The sequence below is a fragment of the Cryptotermes secundus genome, unplaced genomic scaffold, assembly GCF_002891405.2.
Source record: "Cryptotermes secundus unplaced genomic scaffold, Csec_1.0 scaffold681, whole genome shotgun sequence".
Classification (NCBI taxonomy): domain Eukaryota; kingdom Metazoa; phylum Arthropoda; class Insecta; order Blattodea; family Kalotermitidae; genus Cryptotermes; species Cryptotermes secundus.
Window position 1 is genome coordinate 93378 of NW_019737395.1, and position 13598 is coordinate 106975.

The 13598-nt window shown below is 35.3% G+C and overlaps 1 protein-coding gene across 2 annotated transcripts; it reads left to right on the top strand.

Annotated features, from left to right (window-relative positions):
* Nucleotides 1–25: 25 nt before the first annotated feature.
* On the top strand, nucleotides 26–13075 carry LOC111870359 (presenilins-associated rhomboid-like protein, mitochondrial). 2 transcript variants are annotated; one of them, XM_023862578.2, is made up of 8 exons: nucleotides 26–411; nucleotides 528–750; nucleotides 4900–5188; nucleotides 5714–5809; nucleotides 6560–6684; nucleotides 8537–8638; nucleotides 10092–10189; nucleotides 12775–13075. In XM_023862578.2, exons 1-8 carry the CDS (start codon nucleotides 362–364, stop codon nucleotides 12866–12868), a joined length of 1077 nt encoding a protein of 358 aa, XP_023718346.1. In that variant the 5' UTR covers nucleotides 26–361; the 3' UTR covers nucleotides 12869–13075. The 2 variants fall into 2 exon arrangements, with proteins under 2 accessions (XP_023718346.1, XP_023718347.1); XM_023862579.2 differs by lacking the exon at nucleotides 5714–5809.
* The last annotated feature ends 523 nt before the right edge of the window (nucleotides 13076–13598 follow it).

Consider the following 13598-nt stretch of genomic DNA (forward strand, 5'->3'; position numbering starts at 1 on the left):
GCTGTGATAGCAGAGAGCGCAGAAAGACAGAAGGTATGCAAAGTCATGGATGGTTATTTTCATAGAGAGTGTCTAAGTGAGTTATGTGGTATTGTGAAACATTTTAAAGAACACACAGTCTTCTTATATTGCACGAAATTTGGTGTCATTCCACTGTCATCTCGACAAACAATTTATTCTTGGTGTTTGAATGCCTTGTGCCTTCCATTGTGTGGTCTCTTTGCTGTCATAAAATTTGTGTACGAAGGAAAATAAGTTGTATGCTGCAAACGAGGGATCAAAAAATTAATAAAATTTTACATATACATTAATTTATTTTTATAAATTACTTCCTACGGAACAGCTATATCAGGCAACAAGCATGGGACATGTCCGTAGTTTATTACATATGCGTGAATGTTCAAAAGTGTGGTGAGCATGAGAATTCAATATAATTGAACTTAATTTTCAGCTTTTTATCATTATTACATTAAAGTTTTATAACTTGCTGGCATTATGATCATATATAATTTCTTTTACTGTTTCAGTCCTCTAGATCCGTACGGAAAAAAATGTATTTTATCCAATGTACCCATCAGTGCTGTTCGAGGTTTCAGAACTACATTATTTCGAAAATCTCGTTGGTCATCCCAGTCTTCACGTTCAAAACGAAAATTTGGCCCAGTGGATACACAGTTTGAAGGAGTTAAAGTAGAAAGTGGCCCAATACAGTTTTCAAAACTGTGGAAACCGCTTGGTTTCACTGCCCTTGTAAGTCATTTTTTTAAAGAATTTATGATATTATTATGTCATCGTTTTCGAAGTTCCCCTTACTTTTAAAAGTTGGTTGTCAATGATTTGGATTACAGTGATTTAGGAAGTGCTGGATTCTTAAAGAATAGGGTGTGAGCATGTGGACTGGATTCATTGACTCAAGATGGGTTTCAGTGTTTCATTTATGTGAATGTAGTAATGAACATTTGTGTTCCATAGTGGAGAATTTCTTGACTAGCTGAGCGAATATTAGCTTCTTAAAAAGGATTGTTCCATGGAAGAAAAATTAGATAACTTCACCAGGATTTAGTCATATTGCATGAGCAGCTGTTGCAACATTTCAATGTACAGTGCAATTTCCATCTCAGGATGAAAGATACAAGTCAGACTCAAAGTCACGTTGTGACCTATGATCAGTCAGTCTTTACATGGGGCTCATAACCAGATATTAGTTACTGTTAGACAGTTATGGTTTTGTCCATGTGATGAACCTCTGACAAGAGGACAGGTAACAAGTCAGTTGTCTGCATGTACATAATATTTACAGTTTACATGTTATTACCTAGTATAACAATGCATATGTGTACAAGGTGCGACAATTTAATTCCCAGAATGGCCCTGTGAATGCAGAACTTGCTTCCCTGTGTACTAGTGCCTGCTGTCGCCTTCAAAATACTGTCCTTGTGAAGCTATGCACTTTGTGAGGCAATGGTGCCACTGCCGGAAACAGTCTTGAAAATTGTTTACTGGAATACCTTGTAGCAACATTGCCACATTGCATTGGATGTCAGGAATGTCAGCAAATCTTTGTCCTTCAAGGCATTTTTTTAATTTTGGAAAGACCCAAAAATTGCAAGGGGCTAAGTCATGTGAATAAGGTGGGTGGTCCATTTTTGTAATGGATTTCTTAGCCAGGAACTCATGCACACTTAACGCATCATGCGCAGGGACATAGTTATGGTGGAAAATTCACCTGTCAGGCCAGAGTTTGGGTCTTTTCCTCCAAACAGATCCTGTAACCTTGTCACCACTTCCAAATAATGCTGATGATTCAGTGTTTGTCATTGCGCAATGAATTCATAGTGAACTATCCCCTTGTGATCGAAGAAACACACAAGCACTGTCTTGAACTGTGAGCAAGGCATGCATGCTTTTTTTGGCTGAGGTGAATTCTGTGTTTTCCACTGCATGCTCTGGCATTTTGCTTCCAGGTCATATTGAAAACACCATGTTTCATCATCGGTAACAACCCTATCAAACGTCTCTGCATTGTGTAAAGATAGGTGAAATGTGAAACCGACATTGTTTCTGGTCATCTCTCAAGATTTGAGGCACCATCTTTGTGGAAATTTTTCCCATTCCCAAATCATCCATAATAACCTGTTGCACTGTTTCCCTATTCAAATTCAATTCTTCTGCTATTAGTCTCACACCTAATCTTCAATCTGAGTGCACCAAGGTTCATACTCTATCCACATTTGCATCTGTCCTTTGCATTTTTGGCTTCCCACTTGGGTCATCTTGCCCATCTTCTTGCCCTTCCTTCAACCGCCTATGCCATTCAGAAACACTCTATTTCTTCATAGTTTATTCACCCTAAGCCATTGTTAACAGGGCTAACATTTCACTAGCACTTTACCAATCTTCACACAAAACTTGATGTTTATCCGCTGCTTCAGAGTCTTGTCACCTATTTTTCTTCTAACAGTATACCATGGACACGTACTGCTTCCTCTGCTGCTTGGGAATGAATGACCCATTTGGTCTGTGGCTCATGTGAACAAAAGTTGAAATATGTCCAAACATGCTCGGGTACATGAGTTTGCCTGACTCAACACCCCAGCGACATGCTGTGGCCATTCTGGGAATTAAATTGTCACACCTTGTATGCAGTATATACAAGGCCTCTGTGAGTCCAGGCTCAATACAGCAGATTATGCCCTATCCTTAGTAGCTCACACTACAACAGCCACTACAGCCAAAATGATACAATATGGCATAACAGAATAAAAATATGAGAAATAAATAATTCTTTTGGTTCCTGTGACATATAAGGTCTCACAGCCCTGATTGCATAACAGGCTGAACATAATTGAGACATAAACCAGTCAACATGACCTTTCTATTACAACATATTGTCAATAATTAATGGAAGAAATTTGGTATTAGTAGATTTAGCAATCTGATTGTTACCATGAATGAATGAATGAATGTATGAGGGGTAGGGCTTCTCGGCCCTTGCACCGCAACCTACAGTGGTCTATTGTGCTTCCCCTTTTGATTATCCCCTCAGCAATTCTGCACTTCGAATGAAGCACAGGATTTTGATTGTTACCATAGTCAATATGCATATCCTTTACATAGCTATTCTTAGTCAAAAATTGTATAAAATATGTTTTATCAAAGTTTAATGTCAATAAATTAGCTTTAAACCATCATTTGTGTTTTTAAATGTTTGAATGTTTCTTTCATAATCTTAAGGGCTGGAATTTGTGATAATTATGCTTGTGTCATCTGCAAGAAGAACAGGTTTTCATTTACTAGTTATAATGTTTGGAAAGTTATTTATATATAAAAGAAACAGTAAAGGTCCCAGAACCAGTCCCTGGGGTACACCATTATTAACTTTGTCCCATCTGGAATGAACATGCCATTTATTAATTACAGCTCTCTGGTATCTAGCTTTGAGGTAGGATTTTACTAATTCATTGGCCTTGCCAACTATCCCATAAAATTCCAGTTTAGATAGTAAAATATTGTAATTGACATGGTCGAAAGCTTTCTTAAAATCACAAAAACTTCTACCAATTAATATTTTGTTATTCATTGCAGTTAATATTTTATTAATTAATTTATATGAGGCCGTTTCTGTAAGTGAATTGCTCCTAAAACCATATTGTTCATTTGCTAATATGTTGTTACTCATTATATGTTGGTGCATTCTTGCATGTATAACCCCTTCAACAAATTTTGAAAAGGATGTTAGTAATGATATAGGTCTGTAGTTACTCGTATTAGTTTTGTCTCCATTTTTAAATAATGGTTTTATTTCTGAATATTTCAACCAGTTGGCAAAGACAACTGTTGAAAGAGATCATCATCATCATCAGTAATCTGTCAAGACGACAGGTCCACAGTCTCTTTCAAAACAATTCCTCCACTTAATGCGATCTAGAGCTTTCTCCTTCAAATGACAGTATCCTCTTCTGTCCCCAAGGTCATCCAGCATCTTCTTACGTCTTCTTCCTCGTCGTCTTGTCACTTCTATCCGCCCATCTATCTTTCCTTCGATAGCTTCTTTTAGAAGGCAGTTTCTGCGTAAAACATGACCAATCCAATTAGCCTTCCGTTTTCTTATTTCATGTAGGATATTCCTCTGCTCACTGACTCTAATTAACACTTCTTCATTTCTCACATAATCGGTCCAACTGATCTTCTCCATTCTTCTCCAACACCACATTTCGAAACTTTCCAGATGTTTCTGATCTACTGCCCTAAGTGTCCATGTTTCAGCCCCATACAGAGCTATGCTCCAAATGTAGCATTTCACTATTGAAAGAGATATGTTACAAATATAAGTTAATGGAGGGCTAATAGAAAGGAATGCTGATTTTTAAAATTTTAACTTAAATTTTATCATACCTATTAGAATTTTTTGATTTGAAAGTCATAATTATATTTTCAGTTTCTTTAGTAGAGTTGTGGTTGAATTTAATTTTAGGGAAGGTAATCATGAAAGCTTGAGACAGATAATTTAAATATCTGCTGGTTTCAGGTTCTGTAATGTGGCCAACATTTGCATTATTGGTATTGATTTTGTTAGCGTTTGTTAGAAAATAATTATCTAAAGAATCTGTAATCATATGATGATTATCAGATAATTTCGTATCAGTGTTCAAAAATTGTAGACCTGCATTATTAAATTTTCTACCTGTGACTGATTTTATAGTGTTCCAGGTGGTTTTCATTTTGTTGTTAGAATTAGAAATGAATCTATATATCTTCATGGCATAGTACTTCATTAATTAAACACAGGGACATCTTTACGTTTTTTATTTGATATTGTATGAGCTCTGTAATTGACATAAACTACCCTGGGAATCATTCACATGTCATGTCATTATGTGCATTTATTGTAATTCACAGATTAGCTCAGGAAGTTTCGTCTGTGCTGCAATATGGCAATATGAGAATGTCCGAGCAAGAGCAATAGCATTAATAAGAAAACCTGGCAGTTTGATCCATGACAGAGTGTATGGTGTAAGAAAACAAGGATCATGGCGTAATGATGTAAACACTTGGTGGAATGGTCTTAGTGAAGGACACAGATTTTTTTTCCCAATATGCTTTGCAAACTGTTTAGTTTTTCTAGCATGGCGTGTTCCACGGTTACAAGGCACAATGGTGCGATATTTCTGTTCCAATCCAGCATCTAGTGAGTAACATACAAATATTGTGTTAGTTATTTAAGTTGTAGTGTTAAATATCAGTCAAAGCACTGTGCTTACCATTTGCTGTAATATTTAGAAACTCTACATTTTACCACTTATATATTCTGTATGATTCTCAGAATAAAGAGCCATTATTTTGCCTGAGTGATTAGTCTGACAGTGCCACCCATCATGCTCTGAGACTGTGTCCACTGTGAGTGCATAACAGACACACATTGTCAGTCATAAGCCAACTCCTGTTTATAATATATTTATGTATATTATCACTTAGTATCAGAATAGCCAATGTAAGAAATGTGAATGCTTTAGGAAGCTGAATGTTTCTACAACTTTTTGAGGTGTTCAGTATGTTTAAATAATAGCATGATCAATGGAACTAAATGAAAATTATATGAAATGCTGAAAGGAATGGATTGCAAAGTCTGTTAGAAATTATCATCATCATAAAGTTATATTTTTTTTCTTATATATTATGTAGTTACAATGAACCTTTGGTCCTCTTTTATTAGGAGCTGTCTGTTGGCCTATGGTTCTCTCCACTTTCAGCCATTATTCAGGTCTACATCTCCTTGCAAATATGTTCGTTTTGCATAGTTTTTCATCAGGTTAGTTTATCAGAAACTGTTTTCATTGAGAAATAACATGTTTATGAAGCCTTTGTATTGCAGTTAATCTAAGTTAACTCATGTCAACCTGTACATACCATATTACATCAAATATAAAATGCCCTCGAATTTAAGATGTATTCAGTTTTTAAATGTGAGTTTTAAGAAGAAAGTCAGAAAGGTGCAAATTCATCAAATTGAGGATGCACCTCAATTCTTCAAGGGAAAAGAATGTGTAAAATGTGCATCTTATATTCAAAACAATACGGTTCTCTTTTCAGTGTTCACTTATAGGATGAAAATATTTCCCCAAACCATCTTTCAAGTAAATAGATTTTGTGCTCTGTTGAAAATTGTAAAAACTAGACCATATTTTGATATTCAACATACTTTGAATTTTCTTAGAGGAATAGTTGTGTGGATAATTCACTGTGGTTAAAATCTAAGCACAAATGCATTACTTCCCACAACTTTCCAGATTAGTGTTTTTAAACCCTTGAAGATCAGTAGATATATGTACCACTTGCTTTAATAGTAAAGAGCTTATGTCTTTTTGCCTACAATGTTTATTTATGGGTTTCATGTGGTTCTGAGACTAAACAGTGATTATTTTTCTAAGCAGCATTAACCAATTGGTCTTTCTAATGAAGTTGCAGTATGTTATCAGCAAGATAAGAACAAAATTTTTAAGTACCATTTAGGTGAACATAATACTGTGGAGGAGTAATAAGAATTTTTCTTCCCCTATAGGAGCTGTAGCATCGCTAGGGAAGGAGCAATTTCTTGGACTGTACATTAGCGCAGGAGTTATATCAACCATGTCTAGTTACCTTCACAAAGCTGTTATAAAACAACCTGGACTATCACTTGGAGCAGTAAGCTGTATATGCACTGTTTTATTCCAGAAGTATCTTACAGTCCCCCCCCCCTCCCCTTATGGAACATGTGAAGGGTTTTAGGCTTAAATTCCAGAACAAAGAAGTACATGAATTCAAATTAGACCCACCACCCTTGGAATGACAATATGTGTATAAGAATAAATTTGTTGTCTGTCTCCTTCATTCATTTATTTTATTTATTTGCTTATTGCTGAGACTGCCTTTATAAAATATTTAAAAAATAAATACTGCTTTTGTGTGACACAGATAGGTGTCATAAAATTCTGAGAATATCTTATGTTGACATGATAGTATCAAAGGACAGTAATCTTTCAAATTCTGTATTCTGTACTAGAAGAAGTAACCCATTCTTCACCTGGTGTATCATTGGTTTTGTTCTCAGTATCAAAATATACAAGTTAAAACTTCAAAAATGAAAAACACTCAAATTAAGACATTAAAGTTTACTCACATAAATAAGAAAAGAAGACTGAAAATGATGATTAAAGCAGCATTCAAAAACTTTACTGTAGTATTTGCACATTGCTTTATAAGCCTTGGATGCTGTATATATTAGCAAAAGTATGGAGTAAATTTCATAATATGTTTGGGTGTTCTCTATTAGTTCTGAATAGGGAATGAAACACATACAGAAGTTGTATTTTTATGCAGACTAGATGGCAGCTCATTACACCATCTAGCTTACCACTTATTCCAGATATGCAAGTGAATCCTTTCTAATGCATGCAAATTGAAAAATTTAACATATTTTTACTGTAAAATTTGAAAGTTATACAGTTAGAAAATAATATTTCTTAGGTAATTATACAAGCTTTCATGTCCTGCTGGATCTTGCCTCCAAATCACAAAACATGAAGTATCAGTGAAGGTAAATTATTTAAGATTTGGACAAAGGAAATACAGAATGAGAAGGCCAAAATGGAATTCTGAGTACCTCTCCTTTATGGTTGAACACCTGGGACTAGAGTGAATGTCATTTACCCTGTTTTTAAGTTGTAGCATACCATGTGAAAGGGAAAAAAGGATGGAGGAAGATTGAGGTAAGAAGAAGCAGAAACCTAACTGGTAGGATGACACCCATGTACTGGAGCCTAAGAGGATCAGCAGCAAAGATTATGAGACATGACACAGCTGTATGGCCAGGCTAGCTACAGCTGTAGATTAGTACTTACTTATCCACTTCTTTGCTAGATTCTGTGTTAAATTTGCCAGATGTAACCTGGAAGTTTCATACCATCACCATAATGTAATAAGGGGGTCTAAAGTTTATTTTTTATTTTATTTAAATCTGACAGCTAGACAAATATTTCATCTCCAGAAAAAGTGGGTCAGTATTTTCTGGCTTCTGCTCTGAAATATGTGAATACATTTATGATGTATCTCCGTAGAGCAAATCACATCAATGGTTAATTACTGGTAGTTATCACCATTAAATGGAAAGCCGAGCATAAATTTTGTATGGCTGCCATGTTGTTTTCTTTTCATTTTACAAAAGAATTATTTCAACATAAATATACGTACTTTTAAGATCCATTTCACACAAAATTTCACAATCATATACAGTGAAGTCCTCATTTAATATTTGTTATAGGGTTAGTGGACTTGAATACTTAAGTGATGAAAGTCATAAATGGAAGTGATTTAACATTAAGATCATTGACTTAGAATTATTGAAATTCAATTTTAAATAAGGGAAAACTTAAACTGACGAATCATAAATGAAGGTTCCACTATATTAAGCAGCACTAATGTCACACTGACTGCAGAAGTTTATGTATTATTCAATTGTTTTCTGATCCTGACTTTCTTACATATATTTGTGTTTCAGTCAGGAGCTATCATGGGTGTGTTGGGATATGTGTGTACTCAATATCCGGATACCAGACTTAGCATTATCTTCCTGCCATTCTTTTCATTTCCAGCTGGAGCAGTAAGTTTACAAATATATCATTCTTATAAATAACACTGCTCTGCAATGGATGAATTGCCTAAATATTAGATTAATTTTTTAGTAATCTGAATTTTTGTTCTTCAGTACAGATCATTTGTTAACAGTCATTGACAGTCATATGCTACTTTTGTGGTGGTGATAATGTAACCATCAAAACTGAGGTGGATACTTTTGTTATCTTTAATTATTTTAATTTGAATTAAATTAATTAGATTATATGGAATTAATGAAATCAATGTATCAATCACCAAATTAGTTCAAGTGAGTCAGTCAGATTCTTTCACTTAGGCCAAGTCTTACAGTCAGTTGTAAGACAGAGAGCTGCCCAGGTAAATTGGAAATATGGCACACAGTTGGTGTTCCTTTCAAAATTCTGCACTAGCAGGAGTCATGACTTTGAAGAGGGCAATTCCTAGACCCACACAACTTCTAAATTTAATTATTTGAGGTGTTAGCCAGCAGTTGAAATCTACATGAATAATTGCTTGCTATAGTTTATTGGAGAACACAAGATTTTGTGCCCTCTTGTCTTGTTCTGACCAGCCAATTAGAATCTGGAGGAGGGTGTCTTTCATTCAAGTCTCTGGAATTGAGGAGAGGCACTTCCTGCAGAAACGCTGGGCTCGAGGCTTAGCATTTTTCAGCAATTTAAATTGGGACATGCTAGAGTACCATTGTAATCACAAATACTAAATCTGCAAGTTAATAACCTTAAGACAGAGTCAAATACCTGCCTTACCTGAGCTAAAGCAATCAAACTCAAGCTCAACCTTTATAGGCATTCCATACCCGGAATCTTATTGGCACCCAAACAAACCCCCTTATTTCTAATTCCTGGGGCCTATCTGATCAATTATGGTAGTCCCAAAACCAGAAAACATCTATAAATACAATCAACCACACCTACTTCAAAACTTGCATAGAGGAAGCCTTAGTAAAAAAGACAAAACATTTTTAATATATTTGCATACTTATGTGATCCTGTATCTTAAAACTCAAATATATTTTATATCTCAAAATGTTGTAAATCATTGACTATGGGTTTATCTATAAAGGTACAGAGATAAAACATTACACAATTTGTGAGATTTGAAGTTCTCACAGTGGTAATTGTGAAGATGTTTGTCTTCTGGGCTGTGACGTTGTGTAGTCTGAGAAAATGGTGAGAATATAGATTGCTATGTGAAGGGTCCTACAATCTTCCCAGTGACTACTAAAAAGGGATTATATCAAAGAAATTTTGATATTATTATAACTGATTACCTAAATTCAGGAATTCAGTCAGTTGCCAAAATGTTGTATATATAAAATATGTGTGAGATGGTCTAGTGTTCAACAGAATTATATTATAATAAATAATTCTGTATTGTATGTTTTTATGTAATCATTTCAGATACATGTCTGCCATTCATAAAAAATATTATCATTGCAGGCAATTAAAGTGATCATGACAATAGATGCAGCTGGTGTTCTCTTAGGATGGAGATTTTTTGACCATGCAGCTCATTTAGGAGGAGCAGCATTTGGAATGTAAGCTATTGTCTGTAATTGATGTCTTTATCTACACTGCGAGCATATAAAGTAGCCCCATGCACTGACCTACTCCGTAACTCCCTTGAACCATTATTCTTCCCCCTTCAGCATACTTCCCTGTATTCCCCTCTGGTCATCTAACGACTTGTTGACACTAATGTTGGTAGAGATAATCAAGTGATAAACTTCACTGTGAAGATTATTTTTTACGTCTTTTTAACACTAAAGAGGTCTTTCATAAATAACAGTTATAAATCCATATAACTGGATTAACTAACTCCATGCTTTGGGATATTAGTTCTTGAAAACTTCATAGCTACTCAGCTACTCAAAAAATACCTTCCCTTGACTCCTAATCCTATGCTACATCAGTCCACCCCATGCTCACACATTAGTTTAATATCCTCACATCAGCATCCAATTATTCCAGATATTTAAACTTTGCCACATTTTCAGTAGATTTATTATCTGCTATATGAGTATGTTATGGTTTTGTTCCATTTTTGATGATAAAACTTAATTTTAAAAGAAACTGGAACTAGAATTATAACTGACATTGTGTCTATGTCAAATTTGTGGTCACACTTCTCAGAAGTGAAAAGGGTTTCAAACACTTATATTACATTCATTCATTTATTGTATATTCCATAAATCCATATACACAGATATAGAACCAGTCACAGAGTTAATATAATACAATACAATTATAAATATATATGTACAGCTTATAATCATTATAATAGATAAAAAACATGTGTTAAATTTACAGGCTTACATCACTATACATAAAATTATGCAATATTAACATTGTTTATGCTGTTATCCTTATTTCTAGGCAAATTTGTTACTAAAGAATTCATCACGTATAAAAAGAGTTTTGCAATAAAAATGTTGTCAACTGAATTTTAATATTTTTCAAGTCATTAGACATAGATTTGATTTTTGGTGGCAAATGATTAAAGATCTTTACCCCCATGTAACATATTCCTTTTTGGAATTGTGTTAGACTAGTTTGCGGATAATGCAGATCATAGATAAATCTGGTACTACAATTATGCATTTGTGAGTTGAATGTGAATAATTCCTTATTTACTATAACAAACAGGGAAATCGACAATATATATTGAGCTTGTAGGGGGAGTTACTCAATTTCTAACAGTGCACAATATCCAATAACAGTCATTTATACTCAGTATAAGTACATCAGCTACTTATAGGCTTCAAGAAAGGTTATTTGTACCTGTATGCAGTATGAGTTTGTGTGTATTGATACAAATTTTAACAATCATAATTTCAAATTCGATTTATCAAAATTATGCATCCCACTGGCATGCCAGTTTATTTTATGGTAGTGTCAGCATCTCAGATTATATTGCATTGAATGATGGGATGATGGGTGAATGGAAGGAAGCAGTCTTGACTTAACTGAGATACTGCCTGGATGAACTGAGGAAAATCATGAAAACCTTGGCCATTATCGTCAGTGTCCCAGCCAGTAGTCAAATAAGACCCCTTCTGGATTTTGTGTTATTCCTCAAGCCATCTAGCTGTGTCCTTTACTTGTCGAGTGTCTCTTACATTTTTATGTTCCTAAAGCAGCTTGTCACTCGTCCAAGAAGTCCTACCATCTCCATGGATGAACTGAGGAAAACTATGAAAACCTTGGTCATTACCATCAGTGTCCCAGCTAGGAGTCAAATAAGACACCTGCTGGATATCAGAAGTGTTATCCCTCAAGCCAACTAGCTATGTCCTTTACTTGTCAAGAGTGTCTCTTACATTCTTATGTTCCTAAAGCAGCTTGTCGCTTGTCCAAGAAGTCCTACCATTTGTGTAAAAAAGATCACAAAACGAAAGAAGAGGGCAGGCCCCAACAAGGGGCTGTAGAGCCATTGATGAATGAATGAATGAAAAATCAGCTTATATTCAGATGAAATGGAGCTGTAGCTATAGTAGCTTTTGATGGCCTCAGTAAACGTCATTGCTGATTCTTTGATGAGGTAGCTGTGGTGATGGTACATCATAGCTTATTTTAAAGGATCAGCATATCATTGAAATTGCTTAAATAATCAGAACTCTTAAGACATCCTTTCTTCCTTCTACTCCTCTTCATCCTCATATAGATTTTATCCTTATTTCATTTCATTTTATTTTTCCTCTTTCCTCCTATGCTTTTAATTGTTTCTGTTTGATTCTACTCTATGATTATGGCCTTTCGCATGTGTTTTTTTTTCAGCTTCATTCGCTTGATCTCTTCCTTTTATTTTTTATATATATGTATTTTATTTTTCCTGTTTTACCCACCTTTGTCTCCCCTACATATCTTCCCATTGAGAACAGGGTCACAGGTTCCCATTTGGTCTTTCATAGCCATGGTCCCAATGCTCCCTCTCTCTATATCTGTACCACTTTTCTCAGCTTGACTTACTCTGAAGGTGGGGGCAGCAGTTTCCTCCAAAACATTAGCACCTCTCTATGAAATGACATGGTGTCACATCCCAGAAAACTGTAATCTTAATATTCACTAGTGTGAGAATCTCAAATCTGACATTCAGTAAATTTTTTAATTTCTTTTCTTTCAGTGCATGGAGTTATTGGGGTAATGCATATATTTGGCAGAAGAGGGAACCACTGTTACGTTGGTGGCATGACTTACGTGATGGATCAACGAAGTAGCTGTTGTTCATGTACAAAAGTAACGAGTCATTAAAACTAATGGTATTTTATATGCAGTGTACAGTTTTGTATTATCCTGGACACACAGTTTCTGAATGAGTATTGATTTGCATTGAGGTTGATGATATGCATTGTCATTGCATCTGGTTTGAAGAGTTGTCTGTATTTAGAATACACAAGAATTAAATCAGTGTGGCTATATCTGAATGATGTCATGTCTAACAGCGTCACATACCTAGAATAATAGTGCCACAACTGAAAAAACTAAAATTTACAGGGCATTAGTCTGAAGTTTTGTATTGTGTGGTCTGTACTAGGTAAAGATATAACTAATATCTAACAGATGAACAATGGCTATAGATATGTCTTTATTACTACACTTTGCTTCCAGATAGTGCAATGTAACTTTTCTGTGGCCCTGTTATTCAAGGTATGTGATAATGTGTTAGTATAGTGGCCTCCGTAGCCTAGGGGTAACGTTCCCACCTCATGACTCAAGGTATGCGGGTTCAAACCTGGTGGAGGTCGTGGAATTTTTAAGGGTGGAAAGATTCAGGGAACAAGTCCTCCGGGAGGGACTTCAAGCCGTGTGTCCTGTGTCGTAGATTTACAGCACGTAAAAGCTCCTCATGTCTCTAGGAGACCTCTGAGCAAAATTAGGCAACAAGTTTCCCGCCCAAGTAGTTTCCAATTCCTCCGGTAGATGGGGAAGTATCGGGGACCACTGCCA

Coding starts and splice junctions, on each gene's coding strand:
- LOC111870359 (XM_023862578.2), top strand. CDS start 362: ATGGGACATGTCCGTAGTTTATTACATATGCGTGAATGTTCAAAAGTG. Junction 5,810..6,559: donor TTTGCATAGTTTTTCATCAG/GTTAGTTTATCA, acceptor CTTCCCCTATAG/GAGCTGTAGCATCGCTAGGG. Junction 10,190..12,774: donor GGAGGAGCAGCATTTGGAAT/GTAAGCTATTGT, acceptor CTTTTCTTTCAG/TGCATGGAGTTATTGGGGTA.